At 38.0% G+C, this 25000-nt stretch overlaps 1 protein-coding gene and 1 long non-coding RNA gene across 2 annotated transcripts; one reads left to right on the top strand and one right to left on the bottom strand.

Annotated features, from left to right (window-relative positions):
* The first annotated feature begins 17686 nt into the window (after nucleotides 1–17686).
* Nucleotides 17687–18416, top strand: LOC129742640 (uncharacterized). The gene is made up of 2 exons (XM_055734569.1): nucleotides 17687–17732; nucleotides 17810–18416. The coding sequence occupies exons 1-2, from the start codon at nucleotides 17691–17693 to the stop codon at nucleotides 18287–18289; spliced, it is 522 nt and encodes a 173-aa protein (XP_055590544.1). The 5' UTR covers nucleotides 17687–17690; the 3' UTR covers nucleotides 18290–18416.
* A 3070-nt stretch (nucleotides 18417–21486) lies between these two features.
* LOC129743679 (uncharacterized) lies at nucleotides 21487–22135 on the bottom strand. The gene is made up of 3 exons (XR_008736653.1): nucleotides 22028–22135; nucleotides 21882–21951; nucleotides 21487–21821 (listed from the first exon to the last, which is right to left on the bottom strand). It is a non-coding gene; the product is annotated as an uncharacterized LOC129743679 (long non-coding RNA).
* Between the last annotated feature and the right edge of the window lie 2865 nt (nucleotides 22136–25000).

Raw genomic sequence — 25000 nt, 5'->3', positions numbered from 1 at the left:
ATACTTCCGATTTACCCAGTCTGAAAGTCGCGGGATTAGCCTATGCGTCTATTTTGCGTTGTTCGATGCGTACCATTTTTCCTGTCACTTGAACATTGACACTGCTTGTTGAACTTTACGCACTCCTCTAACAGCTCTTGCTTCGTAACACTCCTTATCCTCCGCCAGGGTTAGGAGACAAAAGCTGCATCTGCTGATATGGTCCTGTATGCACAGGAAACTCGGCATTTATCTCCGGTGGCACAAACTGCGTCGGGCAACCCGCTCCGATAGGGGTTTCACACAAGGGTGTTCTGCGCCCGAAGAGAGCGGATCCGATTGAAATCAGGTTCCAAACCCAATCGACGATGGTTCAAGCGGCGTCGGGAAGTTCCATTCAAACTGCGATTGAATTCCAGTGTGGGCTGTGCTTGAGAAGCAGCAAGTTCCTTCAACATCTGCGTCAGTGCGGCGCATCAGTAACTAGTTCCAGTCCCATCTCTTCGGCAGCTCCAGCCGTGTCGGGTTTCCTGCTCCGACGGCGGCATAAGCATCTGCCTAGGATTAACAAAAGCATCGCCAGGGGCGAAATCGGCCGCTCCGAGGCAGGTATGTTCCGCCGGCTTCTGCGGGCCGCGACACGAACGTGCGAACTCCGGGAAAATGAAGGTCCTCGTTAACGTAGGATGTGAAAGGCGAGCCGTAAGTACACGACTATGAACGGGGAATATGGTTGTTGCCATTTCTAAATATTGTTAATATAAACAAGTTTAGTGAAAATTACTCTTTTTATTTTGTGGCTTTGACCAAGATTCCGCCGACAACACAACCAATGTATGCTCCGTAATTTAGATCTGATGCGCTGTACCTCTATGGTGGAGCTTAAGGCCGCTCCTCCGTATCAAAATTTCGACAGTGCTACGCTCGCAAGGAGACGCCACTTGCCATGGACCAGGACCATGGCAGTTCAGCATAATCCAGGCCAATGAATCGATGACTTCCGAAACACTTTCACAACATTATTTGACATGCGCCCCAAATAAGTGCAAGGTCTCTTACCTCCTCGATTGTTTCGCCGGTGTTCATGAGCACGGTATCGCCAGCGAATTCGACTATCTGCGCGCCTGCTGGTAGTTTGAGCGTTAAAACCTCATTATGCATGGCATTCTAAAGAACAGATCCACGTATGAAAATCTGTGGATCATCCGCTGTTAGGGTCAAATTCCAAACCCCTGGGTAGCAGCTTGTTCCTCCGGAAAACAATCGGATTGGCGGATCAAGAAGGGATCAAGCGATGCAATCCATGAAAAGCTATCCTGAACTTTTTCATTAAATTCCTGTACTAACTCCGAACCTTTAAAGACGTTTTTCAATAGATCTTTGTCAAACCTAGTTGAAACTTTTCAGTTATTCAGTCATTGCTATAGAATACCCCGAAAAAGTCATTAATGAGTGACAGAGGTGCAAAGAGATCCCTACATGTAGCATGCAGCGCACGACTTTTAGCCGATTCTAACAGACCGACGTTAGCCACGAAAGAATCGTCTTGCAAAGTTGCAGACTGATTCTTTCTCCCTTATGTGCAGAACGTCGAACGTGTCTGCAAGCAGGGATGTCAATCTTCCAGATTTTGTCTGGATCTTCCAGACTTTTTGACCTCCGGCCAGACTTTTTTTTTGGTATCCAGACTTCCAGATTTTTAGTATTTCTTCCAGACAATTCCAGACATTTTTTGATTGACATAGTTTTTTTTCAAAATTTTAATCTATTTTTTGCATCATTGACTACATTAACTGACTGGGGTGGAGTAGAACGAGTAGAATTGTTCGAGCTCACTTCGCTCTAATCAACAGCCGAGTGGGTTTTGTTCCCACCGAATGGCTCTGACCAAGATTGAATCATTCCGAATTCGGACGAAAACCGTCTAGTATTTTGGGAGAATTTTGAATCATTTCGTCCCGAACTTATTCCATCACTGGGCTGTGTGAAAAGGCCTATCCAAATACAATGCGACCAGCCGGCGGTTATTTGTCATTCTTTTTTTGGTGTTTCCGTGGCATAAAAACACGCGTTCTTGTGTCCCGTCCGCGAAATGTGACTGGTTTTTCGGACATTTTTCACAAGTTCGAGACAGAGAAAGAGCGGTTTAGAAATGGTAAGGTTTGCAAGAATTTTTTTTAACATGCCCGAGCTTATTTATTATTTCAATCTGAAACCTGAGACTGAAATGAAAAGACTGATATGATTTCTAAGCCAAAATCCGAAAAACTCAGGAAAAATTGTTTAATAGGCATATTCCCCAACTCGAATCAGTTACCAGAAACGAAAACTCTGTAATCAATTTACATTTGTTTCAAGTATAAACTTTCGACTTCATTCTACAACAAGTAGTTATTAAAAATTCACAATAATGTGCCTACGTAACACTCCAAACTGGATCATCTACATACATCACAACTTATCAAATTTTACGCCAGACACAAACGCTTCAAACTTTCCAAATCAAATCAATACTATTTTTGTTAACATTCAGCAGCTCTGTTGGTATATATTGTGAAATTGCAAAAGGAATTGAAAAACAGTTTTAGACGTTTCATAACCATTGAAAAAGTAGACATTGACTAATTCAACGTCGCAATCTAGGCTCTGATAAATTTGGGTGAGATTTTTAAAATAGTGTTAGTTATCTTCAACGAAAACTTTAACCTGAATAGTTATCTAAAAGTGAAATCAGAATATTGATATTCTGAATACATAATCATCGAAACCTACGATGTCTTGTTTAAACTCGTTTGTACTCAAATTATGTTATTTAGTGTTACACAAATTATCTCGACAAGCCTCGTTGGATAAATGCTTGACACGTTTTGAAAAAATGTACTGTTCGCACCTAGCTGCATAAATAACTTTTTTATGTACACTTCTAAATCATTATTAAATATGATTGTTCTTATAAAAATCACTTTCTAGGTTTCCAGATCGATATTCAATGTTACAGCGATCCTCGCTTATACCAATTGTACTGCACAGCTGTAATTACAAGTTATAAAAAAATGTTATACTTAAACTGCAAATTATGAGAACAAGGCTTTTGATATTGTAAGTAATTTAAAAATATTCGTTAGCAATGAAAAGGTTTGTTTGCAATAACCATTCATGTGAATCTACATGCTCTTTATTTCTGTGCAGAAGTTGTAGTTTTAAATCAATGGATCTGCGATCTGAAATAATGAATCTAAATTCCGGAATATGAATTGCTAAGCCGATGGTTTATATTCTGAACTTTTAATTTTTGATATAACGTATTATTTTAAAATTTTAGTATTGAAATAAGCTTCTCAACGCCTGGGTTGGGAGGATAGAAGTTCGTTGCATCATTTTTTATAGCCAAACATTGAGATAGTGGTTGATGTGTTTCGTTTTCAAGGATTTGTGATTTGCAATGAAAATATAAGAATCAATGTTTGAACTGGTCGGTGAAATGATCAGAAAAATTTGATGTTCGGGCGTTTTTTTTCGTTTTCCGATCCTATTCTCCCCGACTAGCTCAACACTCCAGACATTTATACCCATTTCCAGACATTTCGGCCCAATTGTTCCAGACATTTTTTGAAAATAGGTGGCAACCCTGTCTGCAAGTAAAAGCCAACCGCGCGGTAAAATCCTTTGACTGCACGTTCCGAAAATTTCAAACCAGAGGTTTGCAAGCCCGAAGATAAAATCCCTTGAGCCGAACAGAAAGAATCATTTCCGAAGATAGCTACAGTCTGCAAGTTGCTTGCATGCAGCGCGATGATGCGATGTACGTTTGCAAACTTGCAAGTTACAGACAGAACCGTAGACCATGGTTGCCACATGTACAGATTTGTCTAGACAGGTACAGATTTTTGAGCTCATTTTTGGTACAGAATCTGTACGTACAGATGACAGATTTTCAAAATTTGGTACAGATTTGTACAGATTTTTCACTTTTAAAAACTGAAAAAAAGTTTCTATATTTTGTCTCATCCAGTTTATTGAAAACTTTATAGAAAATAAGTCAAAAGTTAGCCTATCTTTTTCTGACGATAGTAGTTCCTTACTGTAAAGTACACGAAGGAACAATTAGATTTCCAAATTTTCTACATATAATTAAATAAAGATCGGAAACTGATACCAAACCGTAGCTACCGAAACCACAGCTACAGGAGGCCACCACCGGACCCTAATGGAAAACTGATATTGGAGAATAACCCCTATAAATCCCTTCCTTTTCCCTTGTTTAAAGTTTTTTTTTTAACTGTTGAGTCGCTGCGACTATTACGGCCCCCTTCCCTACTAACCTAGTGAAACGAATACACTCGGCACATTGAAACTTTGTAAAAGTAAAAGGCCTTTAATAAACTAGTTTTAAATAATAAATAATAATAATACATATAATTAAATATCTGATTATAATCCCCCACTCGTCAGCAGTGGTGGAGCGCATTTTCTCGCAAGTAAATGCCAATAAAATCAAAGTTCGTAATCGTCTGAGTGTTGACACATTGGGTGCTATCCTTAGGACGAAAAGTTAGTATAGAAAAGTAAGTGAAGATCGAAAAAAGTCCTATTAAATATAACGCTCATGAATCGTTTTAATAAAATTATATATGAACATCATGAACATTAGCAAGTGTTTGTTATGAAAAATATTTTTTAATTTCAGTTTTTTTAAGAGAGAGAAATTAAAATGATTAAATGAGTTTCACCAAAAACTGTTTAAATAAAAAACTGTACTATGTGCAATAAAGTATCTATCTTTATTAAGATTAAAATTAAGGAAACAAAATGTTCACATATCAACACATTGAATGCAGAACTTTGTTTTCTTCGGTACAGATTTTGGTGCAGATTTTTGAGTTTTCGGTACAGATGAAAAAGATTTTTTCGATGAGCGGTACAGATTTGGATGTGGTAACACTGCCGTAGACCCGTTCTTGTGCGGTTCGATTTGATCCACCCCAACCCAACCTAAAACCGAACCGAATCCATGGCATGGAGGAAGAAAATGATAGGCCGAGGTGCCGTCGACTATCCATTCAGTTGCCGTTCAGCCAGCGAAGCGGCATGCCGTACGACAAGAGCAAGGACATGTTGAAGTTGTTGTTGTTGGTGCCTTCGTGTTCGTTTCGTTTTCTTCTAAGACGGATTCGAAAGGAAGTGGTGCCCAAATTTTATTTGAATTTTCAATTATCATACCAGGGTGATTGATATAAATCATCAAAGCAAATACAAGCAAATTTGTTTTGATTATAACTTTGTCATTTTACAAGTTATTTATGAACACAAAGTTGTTAATTAAAACTGATCCAAACTCTGTTGGAAATTCATCTATATTGTTTTATAACAGAGCTGCCTTAAAATTCTTTAAAGTTTCGTTCCGAAAAATTCAATCGATTCTCCAAAGGCAGGATCACTTGATTAGTAGGATCACAGATTAAATTGTGTGAATTTCAATTTTAGAATTCAGTTTCATTTGCTTAGACATGTATAAGAATCACGTCATCTTTACCAAGTTATCTACAGTTTTTACAGAAAGTTTTTACAGATCGGTACAAAACTCAATAGAAATTCAGTGCTTGCTCGTCGTCATTCCAACCTTGAACTCAAAAACTTCACACACTGTTTGATTCGAATCTTCTGTCAAAGTTTTATAACTTGTTTTTAATTAATTTCGCGTCCTGAACTCGAATTTTTGGTCAGATTTTGTCTATCGCATCCAGTATTACTGATAAGGCTTTTAAAAATCAGTGCTATGATAAATCAATCACTGTCTATATATTATTTTTTACTTCTTTGCTGAAGACTGTAAAGCGTTTTAAGTTATACTTTGAAAAATATCTATAATTCATTGTGGTATAAAATTTCATCAGAATTTCGTCTCAACAGAAGGAAGAAAAAATTTCTTTTACTTCAAAGCCAAAATTACTTGCAGTCTTCGTAGAAACTTAAATTTTAAAAATCTTACTCAACGGTTGCTATTTATCTCAGATATTACGAAACTGCTTATAAAAAGCTGGACGTTTCACGGTTAAACATATCACGCTTTCGCCCATTAATCAGTCAATTGCATAATCTTCAAAATAAGAAGTATGGAAACTGAATAAATTATTGATTTATGTTTCAAAGTCAGCAACTTATGTACTTTTTATCAAAATAAATTGACTAAAGGATTAACATGAATGAACATTTTCATACAAATCGGAATTTTTTATTCAAGTTTTTAAAACTGTTTGCGTATCTTTCGTAACGAACTTTTGAAATCTGCCACTTTTAAGTTTAACTTCGCGAGAACTACTATGAAGAATTTTTGCAAAAGGCTTTGATAAGTATCTCAAATATCAAAATTTAAATAAAACAAGTCCAAAAAAGTAGATTTTCAAACAACTGCTGAATCACATATTTGAAAAACGCTGAATCACATTAAAAAAACGCTTTGATACGAAATATGAATTAATGGCATGAAATCAAATAACATCGCGTTTAAAGGTTGAAGTGACAGTGAGCACTTAGCTTATTTAATAGAACTATGAACGGTAATGTGTATCAACTCCATTTCATTTTACAACGGTGACCAAAAAAGGCACTCAGCTCGATCATTTTATGTTAACCTGATTTTCTTTGATTTTTATTTTCAAGCTCCTTGAATTTGTGAATGTTGGCAACCCTGCTCTCAATACTGAATCTTTAATATGTGATTCTATTTTATCAAGTGATCCTATCCATGGAGAATGGATTGAATTTTTCGGGCCGCAGCTGTGTTATAAAACAATAAAGATGATTTTCCAACATTTTTAAGATAAGCTTTTATTAACACTTTTGTATTCATAAATAACTTGTAAGATGACAAAGTTATAATCAAAACAAACTAGTTTTTATTTGCTTTGATGATTTATCTTAAACACCCTAGAATGATCATTGAAAACTCAAATAAAATTTGGGCACCACTTCCTTTCGAATCCGTCTTAGAAGGAAACGAAACGAGCACGAAGGCACCAACAACAACAACAACTCCAACATGTCCTTACTTCTGTAGTACGGCGGCGCGCCGAGTGTTTTGCAGACAACCATGTACATACGCTACACACGCACGCTTCGATGGCTGAACGGCAACTGAATTGATGGTCGGTGGCTGTGGCTCTTCGGCATATCACTTTCTTTCTCCATGGATTCGGTTCGGTCGGTCCTAGGTTAGTGGAACGAATCCAACCGCACAAGAACGAGTCCACCGTCCTGTAACTTGTAAGTTGCAACTTGCAAATTTGCAAACGTACATCGCATCATCGCGCTGCATGCAAGCAACTTGCAGGCAGACTGTAGCTATCTTCGGAAATGATTCTTTCTGTTCGGCTCAAGGGATTTTATCTTCGGGCTTGCAAGTTTGAAATTTTCGTAACGTGCAGTCATCGCGACTTTTACTTGCAGACACGTTCGACGCTCTGCACGTAAGGAAAATAGAATCAGTCTGCAACTTTGCAAGATGATTTTTTCGGAGCTGACGTCGGGCTGTTAGAATCGGCACTGCATGTTTCATGATGGGATCTCTTTGCACCTCTGATGAGTGACAAAACAAATTTTAACTCCACTTCTGTTGTTTTAACAGCCAGCCAGGAGAAAGTTTACAGGTGAACGAACTGTAAAGTAGAAAAAAATCTAGTATTTTCGTATAATTTCCCTGAAAGAGTTCTGGTTTGAAAATCTTGATGGTCATTTAAAAAAGGCATACGCCGTCTTAGCCGATTTAGGCCTCACAGACTGAATAAACGTGAACAACTTAAGATTGACACTTAACACCCAGTAACGAGATGGGAATCGAACCCATGCCAGCAGTAGACCAACGATTACCGTCTCATCAGGCTATCGTAATTTTTTTTAACTGTTTAGGTGTTATGAATGTAAGAACGTGATTGGAAATATGTATAGCATTTACTACGAAAAAATTTACGTAAAAGCTAACTTACCCTTGCTTGGTACCCTGTGAGGTTCAAGTCAGATCTTGCTAGCTGCCACAAATTCTGGGATATAAAGTCTGTTTCACATAGAATCTGGTCGCATCTTTTCATTTACTGCAGCGCCCCTAGTTGCCACATCGCAAATCTATTGACAGTGTTTTGATCCGAAGGGTTTGTTTACTTAGTGGTGAAAATTTCATCAAGATTGAAGCAGTCAGTCAAAAGTTATCGACGATGGAACGCGAAAGGCGAGAGAAAATTCTGCACACTCACGTAGAGAAACCAACCTGGTCAGGGGTAAGGATCGCGAAATTCCTGAAATATCCAAAATCGACTGTAAATTCGGTGCTGCAACGTTACCGGGAGACCCTTACGGTGGATCGAGCAAAACAAACCAGGCGAAAAATGGAACATATGACCGGAAGCTGCGAGCAAAGGTAATTCGATCAGTTCACAATAATCCTGGAATCTACTTGCGTGATTTGGCGAAAAAGTTCAAGACGAAACTCGACGAATTTGTTTGCGAGAAGGCTTGCGGTCGTATCATGCAAGCAAACACCCCAACAGGACGCTGAAACAAAACCTGGTTGCCAAAACCAGGGCAAGGAAGTTGTACGAGAAAGTTTTGACCAAGTACAACGGATGCATTTTGTTGGACGACGAAACTTACGTCAAAATGGATTTTGGACAAATACCCGGTAACAAATTTTACCTTGCGAAGCGTAAAGCAAATGTTGCGGGTAGATTCAAGTTTGTTTTCGCAGATAAATTTGCATGTAAGTTGATGATTTGGCAAGGGATCTGCAGTTGTGGGAAGAAGACTAAGATTTTCATCACTGGGGACACAATGAATGGAAATGTTTACAAAGAAGAATGTCTCCAGAAGAGGGTTTAGCCATTCATTCGGTCCCACAAAGGTCCGGTGAAGTTCTGACCGGACCTGGCAAGCTGCCACTACAGCCGGGATGTCGTTAAGTGGTATAAGGAGAACAAGATAGATTTTGTTGAAAAAAGTATCAATCCACCAAACTGTCCAGATTTTCGTCCCAACGAGAAATATTGGGCAATAGTTGAGGGCAAACTGAAGAAATGTGGCAGAACCATGAAAAAACCCGCTCAAATGGAAAAGTGGTGGAACAAGATGGCGAATGAGGTTACCAGCAGAACTGTGCAGAAAATAATGGATGATATCACAAAAAAAGTTCGAAAAATCATCCGAAAAGCTGACGAATGAGATTTTTATTCCTTAAAGTGCAATAAAAACCCTACAAAATGTCATTTCTACTTTTGTTGTACGTTATTTCTTTGCGGAGAAATGATATATTTTATCCGACCAGATTCTATGAGAAACGGACTTTATTGTAATGGTACCAGCAGAATAATTTTGATGTTTTTAATTAAGTTTTAATTCACCAAACTGCTCACACTATCGTTCCATCGAAAGACATTGGGCAATAATCAAGCGTAAATTGTACACCCAAAATAATTTTCACTTAAAAAATAAGTGACATCTGTAGTAAATTCTCGCCATACGTAATTTCATTTGAATTTTAAGTGATGGGTCAAGTGAATTCACTTAAGTGACCGGTCAAGTGAATTACACTATGACGTTCGAGTGAAATTTATCTGAGTTTCTAAGTAAGTTCCTAGTTGATTATCTCTCGCGTTTTTAAATAAAAGAACATTTATAGAACAGCACTACGATTTCAAATACTTACATTACGCTTTCGCCATAAATTTATGGCGGTTACTGCCAAAATACAGATCGGTTACTGCGGATAGTGCGACTTCTAAATCTTCCCTGCTGCATACCAGAAAATCTGTCCCGTTCAACCCACAAGCTGAAACATGATAACAGCCTTAAATAACTTTTTCTTACATCACGTTTAACACAAACTACCGCCAAAATCGCCTATTAAAGAATTGGGAAAATCCAAATCCAGCATAAGCTTTAAACGCTGCTCTTAAGAATTTGCCATTTTGAACTCTGAAAATAAACACAATTACAACCTGACATTCACTTGAAATTCAAGTGATGGGGAAGTGAATATTTTTTCTCACTTCAAATTCAAGTGACGACTGAAGTGAATGTGGATGAATTCACTTGCACTTGCACTTAAGTGACTGCCAAGTGAAATGTATATGTCGCACTTGAATGGAAGAAAATCACTGGATCCTTGTTTTTAAGTGAAAAATCATGTGTAGGGGAGATGAGGGCATAACGAGCACCCGAGGCATAATGAGAACTACGCTTTTCTACGAAAGTGCGTATTTTCTTAAATAAATTTGTAATTTGTAATTTATTGATTATCAACTTCAACGTAGCCTGTTAGTTACAATTAACTTTATAGTCAGGTTAAGGAAAACAATTCTTGAGAATATTCTACTTATTGAGTGTTAATAAATAAAAGAAAAACAAACTATATTATCAACTAAACTCGATTCAAGGCCGTTTTGAAAGCAGTCAATGAACTAGCCTGCCTTGTCGATAAAGGCAGGGAGTTCCAGCATGAAGCGCCGTAGATCAGGACACTTTTTCTTGATGTCGTAGTATGCTGTGGTATAATAAAGCATTTGGCTCGATCATTTCTTCCACGTTGTAAATGGTTGAGGAGATATGTTGGCAGGCATTCGTTGTATCCTTGTCGCATAAAACAACATATGCGTCTGTGATAGTAGTCCAGGAGTTCGCAACCAAGGATACGTTTTCTGGCGACCTCTGTAGTTTCCCTCCGTCTCAGGCTGTACACAAATCTTGCGGCTGATTTGAAGCACCTAAGCAGTTGGTCTTTTCTGGCTGCTGATAAACCCGGAAAGTAAACTACATCGCAATACAGGAACATAGGGATGATGACAGCTTGGACTAGCTTCAACCGAATCGGGACCGTGAGGACGGGTTGGAACTTTCGGAAAGTTCTGTGGGTTTGGAAAACTTTCGCTGATATCTCGTTCACGTGGTTGGCCCAATTTAGGTTGTGATCCATCGTAAGGCCCAGGTTTTTTACTTTTTCCGTAAGCTGAATAGGCTGGTTACAAAAACTATGTTTTCTGATGGGCACACGGAGCCTACTTTGGTAAAAATTATTGCCTGGGTTTTGTTGGGATTCGGTGACAGAAAGTTCTTCCTACTCCATTGTTCGATTTTCCTCAGCTCCAAATTAATTCTCGCCACAAGTCGATCAATTTCAGACACAGGTCCATTCGTGTATATTTGTAGATCATCAGCATACAGCTGATAACTACAGTTCAATAAGGAAGGAAGGCTGTTTATATACAAGCTAAATAGTAGAGCACTTAGACATGAGCCTTGTGGTGTTCCATCTCTAAGTGGTAGTTCGTTTGAGATTTGATTGTTACAGCGCACCACTTGGCAACGGTCTGATAGAAAAGATGCTACCAAATCTATAGCAGGTATGGAAAACCCAAATTCCGAGCTTAGCTTTCTAGCTAACAACTGATGGTTGACACAGTTAAATGCCAAAGAAAAGTCAACTAGGACCATAACTGTGCATTGGCCATTATCAAGGTTATTCTGAATATCGTGTGTTACTTTTGCTAAAGCTGTCGTCGTGGAATAACCTTTGCGATATCCGGATTGATTGTCGGCAAGAAGGGGAGGGTTGTGTTGTGTGAGATACTCAGTAATTTGTGCTAGCAGAACCTTTTCAAGCAGCTTGGACATAGCAGGAAGAACACTGATGGGTCTGAAGTCTTTAGGACCTGTCGGGCAGTGGACTTTCGGGATGGGTGTAACAATAGCCTTTTTCCAAACAGTCGGAAATCTACTATTGGCTATAATGCTATTGAACAGATGACATAGTACAGGTAGAATAAACGGACACAACATCTTGAGGAAATTTACTGGAATGTCGTCTGAGCCGGTCGCATTAGATTGGATTTCGTAAAGCTTTTTGGAAATATCGTTAACGGATGTGCTTTGAAAGTAGAAATCACTGTTACCATTGTTGTTATTTTCGTTGTTGTCTGCATCGAGTGCAATAGTGTAGTTTGAGTACGATTGAGGTTGTGACTGAAGAGCAAGATGTCCGTTTGTAAAAAAGTTATTTAGAACGTTGGCATCGAAGTCTGGGCTAGGAGTAGTCGTCTTGGAATTGTTATGTATTCCTTCTCTTCGTAAGTTGCACCACAGTTTTTTGGGAGGCAAGTCGTTCGAAAAACATCTGTCGGCATATCGCTTCTTAGCCTTGGAGATCAAAGTTCTGACCCTGTCGCGTATTGTGATGTAATCTGTCCATTGAGGATCTCCTTTGAACCGGTTGGGATTACGTACATAGAGCGAGTATGCTAGATCCCTAAGTGCAATGGTACGCTCTATCTCGCTGGTGATCCAGGGTGTGCGCTTATCACGGACATTAATAGTTCTTTCTGGAGCATGTGTGTTCAGAAGGGATTGGAGTTGGGTTGATAGATGTTCGGTTTTCTGATTTATATCACGAGTATCAAAAAACGGTGCAAAATCGATTCTCTGGAAATCGAGGTGTAGCTGAACTAAATCAATTCTTTCTATGCTGCGCACTTTTATACTTTGTGGAGGAGGTTTAGGGACACGAATATCAGCCACAAAATATACAATTTCGTGGTCCGAGATGGAGTTGGCAGTGGCAGTCCTTGCTTTTAACACATGTTGCGGAGTGTCTGTGATAAGCAGATCAATAGTAGTAGAGCAATGTTCGGTTATTCTGGTAGGAGGGGTACGCAAAATGGTAAGGTTGAACGATGAGTGAATCCGGTTGAGTGCTAGTAAGTTTGGTGACGACTGCTGCGGCGCCACGTTGATGTTGAAGTCTCCCAAGATGTATATTCTATCGAAGTCGAAAGCAAGTAGATCCGACAAAAATTTCTCGTACGTTTGTGCAAAATGTGGGTTCGTCCCGCATGGATTATAGATGACAGCGACACAGATGTTCAGTAGATTAATTTTAGTTTGAACGGCTAAATATTCCAGTCTTTGATTCACAGGGATAGCAGGATCATGAACGGACCTAAGGATCGGTGTTGCTTTGATACCTTTTTTCACATAAAACCCTATTCCTCCGTGTGACCTCGTGCGTCTCTCATGTTTGTTAGGGAGTGAGTGACGGATGAAATTGTAGGATGGGATACGGATCGGGCCAACAGGTGATGATGGTTTCAGCATAGTTTCAGTTAATCCAAAAAAATGATACTGTTTTTTGTCGAGAAGCAACTTAATTCCATCAATATGTTTCTCTAGGCTTCGAACGTTCAGGTGACCAATACATAAATTAGATGAGTTAGAGTTAGACATGATAGTAACTGGAAAAACTTCGACGGATAGTAGTGCGTTTTTAGCTATATTAGTGTAGAGTTTGATAGTTCAGCCTCTGCATCGTAGAAAACAGATGAATCGTTGCATTCTTTTTCTTGACGTGTCAGCTCCTGCAGATGTTCAATATTCTTGACTAAAATGTATTGATTTTGTTTTGGTAGGCGGATAGAAACTTTCCCGTTACGAATAAAGACAGATTCCACAAGTTTTTTATATTTGAGTCGCAGAGCGAGATTACGGATACGAAAAACAGGAACGGACAAAACTTCATTTAGTGTAAATCGGTAATTGAGAGAAGTTTCTGGATCCAGGTTACAGAGTTTGCTATCCTTGAACATTTTATAATACTGTTGCAGTACCTTATTCCTCAGATGGCAGTCATCAAGAATGACAATTATCGTAGGAGAGAGAGAACGATCTGACCACTTTGAAGGTTTGACAGGAAGACGGAAACAGTGGGTTACGTGTGACATCGTTTCGGGGATATTGAGGAGACTCAATACTTTAAAGATAATGTCTTTCAGGTTCTCGCTCTCACGGAAGGGAATTTTGTTGATTGCGATTCGAAAATTGTTCAAGTCACGGGAGTACATTTTGGCAATCTTAGCAGCAGATTCAATTTGTTCAAGATTACTGCCTACGTTGTCAAGTAATTTACTCTGGATGCTACGTCGTTCCATTTGTCGATTGGCTTCTGACAGGTGATGCCGAAGATTGTCTATCTGTTTCTTGTTGTTGGCACGTAGATTAGCTAGGTCTTCTTGTAACTTCTTCAGATGGGATGTCAGTTCAGCAATTTCACGAATTTGGTCGGAAAGTAGACTCGAAGGGATAGTAGGAGTCGGAGTGAGGATTCCACGTAAGCAGCAGTTTTCACAGGCATAATCGTAGTTGTCTAACTCGGGTATTAGCGAATCCTGAATCCGTACACATCGAGTGTGAAACCATTTATTGCATGCATCGCAACCAATCCATCCGATAGATTTCGTGTTTTTGGTATCTCCTTTGGATCCTCTGACGGGAGGATTCTTCCGACCACAGCATCCACATACTTCACGGTCGCCCATGATGGTGATATATGCACTACACACCACGAATTCCACACAATCACACAGACATAGACACTTAGCACAGCCTCAGTAGAGTCAAGCTTCGAATTGAGGTTAAGTGTGCGATTTTAAAACTTTGCTATTAAGTCCAGATTTTAATGTTTAGCACTTAAAAAGGAGAGTCTCTTGCTGTTAGACATATATTCTTCCACTTTATACTAAGTTCCGTAATTTAAGTTGAGTTAAAACCGGAAAAATTTATGAAAATATATCGCGGGCGAAACGAGCGTCTACTTTAGGCAGTGATGCCAATTGCCAATTGCCAAATTTTCATGAGGATTTGTTTCGTACTTCCTATAGTATTAATTTTTCACAAAAAAAGGAATCTCCTTATCATTTTTACAGAGATATTTAAAAAAAACTAGCTTGGTTCTCAAGTTACGAAAATATTATAATTTTTGAGCACCACGAAATAAGCTCTTATGATCTTAAAATCACCTTGATCTATAATGTACGCACTGCAACATGATGTACACATTGTTTCTCAATTTTCACCATCATAAAATTTTTGATTTTTCACTTTTATCAATTTTAAAACACGTTTTTACTTAAATTTGTTGACTAGGGGCATATAGAGCACCATATTATCGAGGCATAATGAACTTTTCTGCCGTAGAATCTAGCAGCGAATTAAAATTGATTTATAGCGGCACACCTTGACTAGTTTTCATCCGACAATTCAGCCTATTGGTAAGGTGTCGGAGAGGTAATCAAAAGACTAGAGTTAGATTTCTGTTCGAGGTGATTTTTTTCCATTCACAATTCATGATCGATTTTTTTATTGTTACATTATACGGCTAGCAGCATCATCCTCTGAACAAAGCACTTAATGTATGAGCGTGCGTTAATTGTTTGTATTCTACAAACAGACCTAGATTATTTTGTTATTGCTTTGTTTGATGAATCTACGACTCACCTGACTCAGATGGCAGTCATCAAGAATGACAATTATCGTAGGAATGTCTTTCAGGTTCTCGCTCTCACGGAAGGGAATTTTGTTGATTGCGATTCGAAAATTGTTCAAGTCACGGGAGTACATTTTGGCAATCTTAGCAGCAGATTCAATTTGTTCAAGATTACTGCCTACGTTGTCAAGTAATTTACTCTGGATGCTACGTCGTTCCATTTGTCGATTGGCTTCTGACAGGTGATGCCGAAGATTGTCTATCTGTTTCTTGTTGTTGGCACGTAGATTAGCTAGGTCTTCTTGTAACTTCTTCAGATGGGATGTCAGTTCAGCAATTTCACGAATTTGGTCGGAAAGTAGACTCGAAGGGATAGTAGGAGTCGGAGTGAGGATTCCACGTAAGCAGCAGTTTTCACAGGCATAATCGTAGTTGTCTAACTCGGGTATTAGCGAATCCTGAATCCGTACACATCGAGTGTGAAACCATTTATTGCATGCATCGCAACCAATCCATCCGATAGATTTCGTGTTTTTGGTATCTCCTTTGGATCCTCTGACGGGAGGATTCTTCCGACCACAGCATCCACATACTTCACGGTCGCCCATGATGGTGATATATGCACTACACACCACGAATTCCACACAATCACACAGACATAGACACTTAGCACAGCCTCAGTAGAGTCAAGCTTCGAATTGAGGTTAAGTGTGCGATTTTAAAACTTTGCTATTAAGTCCAGATTTTAATGTTTAGCACTTAAAAAGGAGAGTCTCTTGCTGTTAGACATATATTCTTCCACTTTATACTAAGTTCCGTAATTTAAGTTGAGTTAAAACCGGAAAAATTTATGAAAATATATCGCGGGCGAAACGAGCGTCTACTTTAGGCAGTGATGCCAATTGCCAATTGCCAAATTTTCATGAGGATTTGTTTCGTACTTCCTATAGTATTAATTTTTCACAAAAAAAGGAATCTCCTTATCATTTTTACAGAGATATTTAAAAAAAACTAGCTTGGTTCTCAAGTTACGAAAATATTATAATTTTTGAGCACCACGAAATAAGCTCTTATGATCTTAAAATCACCTTGATCTATAATGTACGCACTGCAACATGATGTACACATTGTTTCTCAATTTTCACCATCATAAAATTTTTGATTTTTCACTTTTATCAATTTTAAAACACGTTTTTACTTAAATTTGTTGACTAGGGGCATATAGAGCACCATATTATCGAGGCATAATGAACTTTTCTGCCGTAGAATCTAGCAGCGAATTAAAATTGATTTATAGCGGCACACCTTGACTAGTTTTCATCCGACAATTCAGCCTATTGGTAAGGTGTCGGAGAGGTAATCAAAAGACTAGAGTTAGATTTCTGTTCGAGGTGATTTTTTTCCATTCACAATTCATGATCGATTTTTTTATTGTTACATTATACGGCTAGCAGCATCATCCTCTGAACAAAGCACTTAATGTATGAGCGTGCGTTAATTGTTTGTATTCTACAAACAGACCTAGATTATTTTGTTATTGCTTTGTTTGATGAATCTACGACTCACCTGACTTCATCGAATTGAATTCGCTGCTAGATTCCCCGGCAAAAACGCACATCTTGCTCTGATTAATGGTGCTCATACTGCCTCAGGGGGGGTTCTCATTATGCCTCCACAGTGGCTGGTTTTCAGCATTTGGCAAAATTTTTTAAAATGCATTTTTTAACGTTTTCATCTAGTTTTTCACGTTTCAGCCCGTTAGGGAATAGGCTTTTCAAGTGTCTGAACACGAAACAATAATGTAACCTCCATATTATAGCTATTTTCTATGGTTAAATAACCGTTTTCCTTAAGGTGGCCATTATGCCCCCATCTCCCCTATTTTAAGAGTGAATTTGGGTTCAGTGTAAAGAGTGGCAAATCAATCAAATTATCATCTGATATGGCCAAGTTGTAGAAAAAATGGCCGATACAGTTGATGAAATTTGCCATTGTAGTGACTTTTCATTTTTTTCCGAAAAGACGCACGACTGTTGTTTCCAAAATTCGTAATCTGAAAGATAACAATTGATCAAAACAGTAGAACCATTTTCTTGTGTTTTTTCTAAGTTCAAGAAAAACTCTGAAAAAATTTTTCCAATTTTGTACGTTATTTTCTCATGGAGAAATCGGAAATTGTATGTCACCCGATTCTAAGTGGTACAAGCCTTATTAAAGAGTGTACTGGAAATCAAATTTTCAAAAAAAAAATCATTTACTACGGGCTCGACACCCTAACATAAACGTTGTCGAATATTTTTTGTTGATCTACTTTTTTCTGTTCAGAACAGCTGTCAATATTTCTTGAGCCGAAATCTGGATTCCAACTATAAAAGATGCAAATAAAAGAAAGCCATACAACAGTTGAATCTGCAAAATGAAATTTTTGCTGTGTTTCGGTTTAACTTGTATTTTAGCGGTGAGTCATAAGTAAATTATGATTTATGTATATTTTCTGTAAAATCTGAATAATGAATGACAAACTCCTCTCTACAGGTTTTGCACGTGGCAGCCGCCAAAACCACCCTACCGGACGCAATTTCCGATCGAACCAAAGATGGTCAAACAGTTGTTGAAACCATTAAAGCCAATGCGCAGGCCCTTAAGAACTACATCGGTCAACCCAAGCTTGATGTTTTCTTGAAAACTGATCAGGACATCCGTAACTTCCTGTCGGTGATAGCGAAGACACCGCTACCAGCAAGCGATGTGGCGGTCCTCATTCCGAAAATTGAGAAAAACTCCGCTGATACTAGATGGTTGAAAGAAATGTTCAAGAGTACATTTGTCAAGAAGTGTAACATACCGGCAGCCGCCGGAATGAGTGATTTCTTCAGGCGGGTCCGATATTTTGCCGACGGGGTGGCTAAAATTGTCGAAACGTCCAATTCTGCCGAACTGACTGTCGCATTCCGATCCATTTTGGATGATATACAAGCTTACAAGCGACTGTACACAGGAACAGTCCCAATCTAAAACATGTGGCATCTATTTTTTCCCTGGTGTAATTAAAAAACGATGTAATTTCTAACTATTTTTCATCGATTTATAATAAAAAGTGTAAAATTAAATTCATTGCAATAAATTTACACTGCATTATATAGAAAGCAAAGATGGGATATAATTTTACATAAAAAACTATGTAAAACATGACAGATCCATTGTGTTCCTTTCTTTCGCGGTTAAAGTTTATTAGTTTTCACTCAAGATTATGATTTGTAGCATCATCCTAAAATCTAAGCGAAAAGTCTGGAGAAAATGGTAACCCAAGTCCCAGCCCATGTCGTAAGATCGCAGAGGATCGGGGCTCACTGCACGAGCAAATGTACCGAAATTGCGGTTTGCTGATAGCGGTGGGGCTGGTGGTGGTGATCAGTGAAGTGTTGGAATCAATTATCATAAAAGACCGAGAAAGTCACGGAGTTCCGAATGGATGAAGGTAAATGAATTGGAATACAAAGAAAAAACGCTGACCAGGGTGAACATCTTTGAAAATAAACACAAACACATGCAGGATCTCAATGAAACTTTATGTTTCCTCGAAGAGTTTCCCTTCACTTAACTCTAAGCGTACATCTTTCGAGGATATGATGGCTAGCATCTTATAAATGCTAAAACCACCAACCCACAGAAAGTGTACCATGTATGCCTTGACCGGGATTCGATCTCATGACCGTTGGCTTAGAAGACTGGAAGGCTATCCTCTACGCCACGGGCTGTGGCCCGGCAACGTTTGATGCAACTTCCGGCGTTGCCCATTAAGTGGTGAACGATTTCAATTTCCTTTTAATTATTTGTTTGAAAATAACGGGTGTTAAATAAAAAAAATGAGAATTTTTTCAATCACATATAAAAACATTGTTATTTTTTTTTTCATCGATTTCAAAATTTTTTATTAATAACATAATGTATTTTCTTCAAAAAAAAAAATGTCAATGAATGTTTGAGTAAGGGCCGTGGTCTGATGTTCGACGCAACTTTGTCGCGATGCTCTCACAAGAACGTTGTACGGCACTTACGTCCATTTTGCGGATACAATTCCGGATTCTTGTAGTCAGTTGCTTCGTGTCCTTGGCCCTCCAATTGTTTTTATACACTAGGGCACTGAGTGAGCCAAAGAAATCCTCTATTGGGTGGCACTGAAGCAAGTATGTTGGGTTACGATCTTTCGGCATCTCCTCAAGGTACGCCAGCGTCTTCTTGGCGTAATGGGAAGACGCCTTCTCCGGCCAGAAGACGTACTTCCCATCCGCGTGATGCTCGTTCAGGAACGGCAGCATGATTTTTTCGAGGCACTGTTCTTGATAGATTTGTTGGTTGATTGCCAGACCGCTCGGCTCAAACCAAGGCTTTGAAATGCCCCGGTCGGAAATGTCGATGCAACCTTTTTTTCAAACTTGTGCTTGAACTTGTATTTCACTTCAGCCGGTGTGGATTACTTGTCGCTGGAGTAGTAATTATCATTTCCTGGAATATGCGTTTTGGACACTGCAATTTAACCGTCTCAATCTGCTCCTCCGTGTACTCCGGCAACCTCGTCTTCTTCCTGCAGACGATTCCTTCCATCTTGAGGGTACGATGGATCAATACGTGGGAGCAGACATATTTCCGACCGGCGTCACGTAGGCTGGTTGCGTCCTTGTTGTCAAACAGCTTCTTTAACGATGTCTTCCTCTGCTTCGTCATTATCGTCACCGGACGACCACTTCCGAACTTCCGCTCTACGTTCAGGGAACCCAGGATACGATATACCGTACTGACAGGTACATTTTCTTCCTTAAAATGTGCCACCGTGAACTTTTTTTCTTGCTGGAAATGCGTTTCGTAGAACCGTACAATGCGTTCGCGGAGCACGTGCTGTTTCGACGCCATCTTTGCTTTGACTAAATTCAAACTAGCAAAACCAAACACGCCTACTGTTTCTAGGCAGGGATGCCAACTGTTTATCAGAAATGTCTGGAAGATTTTGAAAAAAATGTCTGGAAAAGTCTGGATGGCTAACTTTATAGGTGACGACCTTTTTTTTTGGTCGCCAGATCGCAATATTGTAGTCTAGGGATCAATACTCATTACTTGAAAATAATCAATGCCTGTGTATATGTGAATGAAAGCTTGAACAACCGAATACTTAGACCCATTTAGCTGTCCAAAAAACTTCTGACTTTTGCTTCTCAGTAAATTCAGCGTTGCCATTATGAGCTATTGGATTTCAATAGTATATTTTGTTTTATTAAAACGTTGAGCTTATAGAAATTTCTGGACAAATCTGGATAATTTATGAAAAGTCTGGACCAGACAACATAAGGTCTGTATTTCTGGATGACACTTAAAAATCTGGAAGATCCCAGAAAAAACTGGAAGGTTGGCAACGCTGTTTCTAGGGAGCCCAAAGAGCAATTTTCTTGCAGAACGAAAATTTTACGCTCTTTATTTGAGTTACTGAACGGTATTGAAAACATTTTCATTTTTTATTTAACACCCGTTAATTTGAATCATTGAATAATTTGTTCTTTACTTTAACAATAAAATAGTTTTCTCGAAAATTGCAGGAGATTTCAACATAAAAATTATTCCAATGTATAGAGAACAGATGTCTGCTTATGTGTATTTAGAACTTTTAAACACATATTTCAGCTGAAAACTGCTCAAAGCACAGTATATTGATATTATCGATCGAAAGATTCTAAATGAAATACGTTGTAAACTTATTTGTATCCATTACTTCAAATTATCTATTTATTCAAATATGGTAAATGTTAAATGAAACAAAATTGTTGAAATAAAGCAAGTTTCATCTGTCCGAATTCTAAAAATGAAAAGATTGATTTTATATAAGCTCAACATCCGCTTTTTTCTTCAAAACTGAAAAAAAAACTTGTAGTAGAATTTAAATAGGTACACAGCAAAAAAGTGTTGCGATATTACATAAAAAACGTGCACATAACTTGAGTTGCAAAAGGTCTCTAATATTACATTGTTTTGATGTGACTACGAAATGACATCTTAACGATGTAAAACCAATTACATCAAAAGTATGTATCGAAGTAGATAAATTCGAGCACGATTATTGTTTAAAGTATCAGTATAAGTTTCAGGAAATTGAATGAGAATTAAACTGAGAAATTTTATTCAAACTGTTGGCAGATAATTTATTTGAAAATATCATCGTTCTGTTACAAAAAATTCTTATCCTAAGTGAGAACTGTCATTTGTGGGTCGTCCGGATAGGAAGTAGATACTCTCTCATTAATCCTTTACGAAGACAGGTTCCCGTGCCCAACATATCCAGCGGCACCGATTGTGCTGCAACTATGGAAATCCTGTCGAAACATTGCACTTGAATTTCTGACCACAAAATTTGCCATGAAACGTTAGCGGTACAACTGTCTTTCATTGCTGACTTTTATCAAAATAGAGCAATATAACTAAGGCACCGTATCAGCAAGATTTGAAGTTCGAGGTTCCGTATCCTCACGAAGAAACAGCCAGTGTGTGTAACAGCTCCTTCCTAAAAGAATAAATTGGAAATAAGCTCTATGAGGATAATCAGATCGTAAAATATACTAACCTTTTCCTCCGGATGTTTTCAAGTCTTTCTTTCTTTTACATTCTTGCCGATATCCTTGGGCGAAATTGTCCTGGAGAGAAAAATAGAAAATGAAACCTTGCTGATTGGTTTTGCTAAGTTTTTTCAAGAAGATTGATCATACTCACAAGAAAAACAAATCTTACAGAGCCTTGCAAACCTCCACCAACTTTTTGATACGTTCAGCAAATCAAATGTCAATTTGGATAAACATTGACTACTTGATGTGATATAACATCGCTGGTTGTGATATTACACGAAAAGACGTGCTCGCAGAATGTACATCGAAAAAATGTAATATTAAAACGATAATCCAAAAAAATACATCGGTTTGCTAACATCTTCGTAAATTACATCGGCCAGCGTTACATTTTTTTTGCTGTGTATGTTTTCTCTGGTCGTATTCTAAAAAATATTATAAAAGTTTTGTCAAAAAGGCATGCTTTAAGAATTTTCTAATTTGACTTATAAGAAAGATAATCATATGCAAAATTAGTAACAAATATTGGGCACGCAGATACACTTTTCCTTTATATGTCCATAATTAGGAACACATATGTTAACAATTAGGAACAATTAGTGCCAAATTAGGGCCATCAACACACTTTTAAAAACCACATTAGTTTTCGAAAATTAATGCTTAAAATGATAATTTAAAACTTCAACCGAGTGCCTTAAAGAATTTGGAACTTAGCAAAATAAGAATTTTATATCTTGCAATTGAAGATTTGGCTTACTCTTAGCAAATCTAAAAACTTGCCCTACTACATATTGCAAATATCTAAAATGAATTCCAAAATTTTACATCACCATGTATTTTTACACGACAATAAGCCATTTCACGTTTATTTTCTTCTTTTGGATCTGTTGAAGATCACTTTGACTTTCTGGAAGTTTCAGCTCAATTGGTTGAAGCACGAGTTGGTGTGATCGACCTCAAAACATGCTTCCGAAAATCAATCATTTTCACTGAGCCATGCTTGACTACACACAAAATTTCTGAGGCCGAAAATTAGCAAAATTTTGCTCAAATTTGACCAGCTAAGTTTTTAGCAATCAATTTAGCAAAAAAAAATTACTGGAATTTAAGCAAAATAGTCCAAAGTGTCCGGACTAAATTTTTACTTATTTTTCAGCAATAAAAATTATTGTTTGCTGAAATTTTAGCAATAATTTTTTCATCCCAAAAATTACTTAAATTTTAGTTATTTTTCAAGACCTTGTTTCTTTTGGTTTGTGATATTAATGTTTAAATAAAAAATTCTAATATTTCGTTATCTTTTTATTCTCCACCATTTTACTCCGCACAATTCTTCATCGTGTCAACCAGGTTCATCCACCGACCGAATAATAAATAAGGGGTTAACCAGCTTACTCGATAACTGATCCGCTTTAATGGTTTGCATTCGGTGATGAATCTGAAAAAATAAATCATTTTATTCATTTATATGCATGAACTTTTTTTTATGTTTTTTTTATTTCTGATCAGCTGGAATTTCAACATAGATACTTAAAATTCAAATCGAAAGCAGATTGAAATTACATTTTCTGATTTCAAATTAAGTTTGGAGATTGAGAATGAGGCACCTATTTAATTTATCAGATAGCAATTTTAGATTCAGTTTTCAGAGTTCAGAGTATGAGTTAGAATAAAAATGCCTTTATTCAATTTAATGCCTTCTTTCAGAACATGAAGAAATTAGAATTCTTTTTAAAATTTCGAATGCTTTTTTAACACACAGATTAAGTTAAACAGTTTATAAAAACAATGACAAAAGTAAGTCACTTGGGGTTAAGGAATGAAATTTTGTAAATATGGAAAAAAAATCTGATTTCGGAATACTATTTCAGAAATGAATATTTAAACAAAATTTTACCTGCTAATCGATGTCTTATATAAGAATTTTAGGAGATTAACAAACTTCACGGTCCTCCCCCTCTTATTCATCGATTTTTTGATTGGAGACACATTTTCCCACTGGTTGCGGTCAGTTACAACTTCCCGGATGCCTTTCTGAAAAAAAGAAAATAATTAGAGAATTTTGCATAAATTGGTAAAGAAGTAAAAAAAATACATCATTTGGTAATGCTCGTTCCGTCTTCATACAAGTTTTTGTTCTGATAGGTTTGTCCCAATCGACATAATAACCAAAAGAGCAGCTCTGGTCAAATTCAAATTTTTGGCCCTACTTTGCTGGCAACTAGAACGGGCCAGCGATTACGTCATCAATGCTCACACCTTCAGTCTCGAGTTATTCAACTTCCGACTGCCAACCTTTAGACAACCGTTGTGAGTTTTCAGAAGCCTGTGATGTGCCATCGGAATGGTCAATAACTTTCTTCGTCCTCAGCTAAAATAAAATTTTGTTTTAAGTTAAATAGGTTTAAATTTTGTTTAGTTTAAATTACCCACTTACCGAGCAAACTCTGGTAGAATGTTCTGCCCTATAAATTGATTCGCTTCCGTGAACAGCAGCAACGTTGCCGGAACTAAAGCGCTGGTTGATCAATCGAGCAGCCCCCATCCAGCGGAGGAATTCGATGTATAGGTTCAACTCTTTCGTATTTCGCGCCACGCCAGCTGTGTTATGGGCTCTTCCGCAGGCGGTCACCACAACTTAATAGTTGGCCGGCACCCACAGGAAGTTTTTGTCAACACCCGTCCAGATGGAATTCCGGAGCAGCCTGGGATGAACGCACCGGGAACACCAAACAGAACCACAGCAATTCCACCCGCACGCACAGATCAGCAATGTTGACATCGTTGGTTGGTGCGAGTTGTGGAACAAGTTAATCTATGGAATTTTATCTTCCTCCAACAAAATTCGCGTAAAAGGAAAACAAAACTTTAATTTTTCTCGCTTCGAAATTGCGACCGACTGGATCACATGCAGAAAAAAACGACTGCGGTTTAAGTACAGACTATTAGTTCGAGTCCATGCTAATATAATTGCTCAATTTAGTAGCAAAGGGTTTTTTTTTACTCAAATTGAGCAAAAGCCATGACAATTTGGGAAAATGCTAACTGAGCAGTAAACATTTTTTTTTGCTAACGGAAAGTAACGGCTCATTTTTGCTAAGTGGAGCCTCGAAAGTTTTGT

The sequence above is a fragment of the Uranotaenia lowii genome, chromosome 2 (genome assembly GCF_029784155.1).
Source record: "Uranotaenia lowii strain MFRU-FL chromosome 2, ASM2978415v1, whole genome shotgun sequence".
NCBI lineage: Eukaryota > Metazoa > Arthropoda > Insecta > Diptera > Culicidae > Uranotaenia > Uranotaenia lowii.
Note: the sequence above shows the minus strand (reverse complement) of the source record. Positions and strands in the feature narration are given on the sequence as shown.

What these genes read in the sequence shown, in the direction of transcription:
- LOC129742640 (XM_055734569.1), top strand. Translation starts at nt 17,691, where the DNA reads ATGAAATTTTTGCTGTGTTTCGGTTTAACTTGTATTTTAGCG. An exon ending in GTTTAACTTGTATTTTAGCG is followed by an intron (nt 17,733 to 17,809) that starts GTGAGTCATAAG and finishes TCCTCTCTACAG; the next exon opens with GTTTTGCACGTGGCAGCCGC.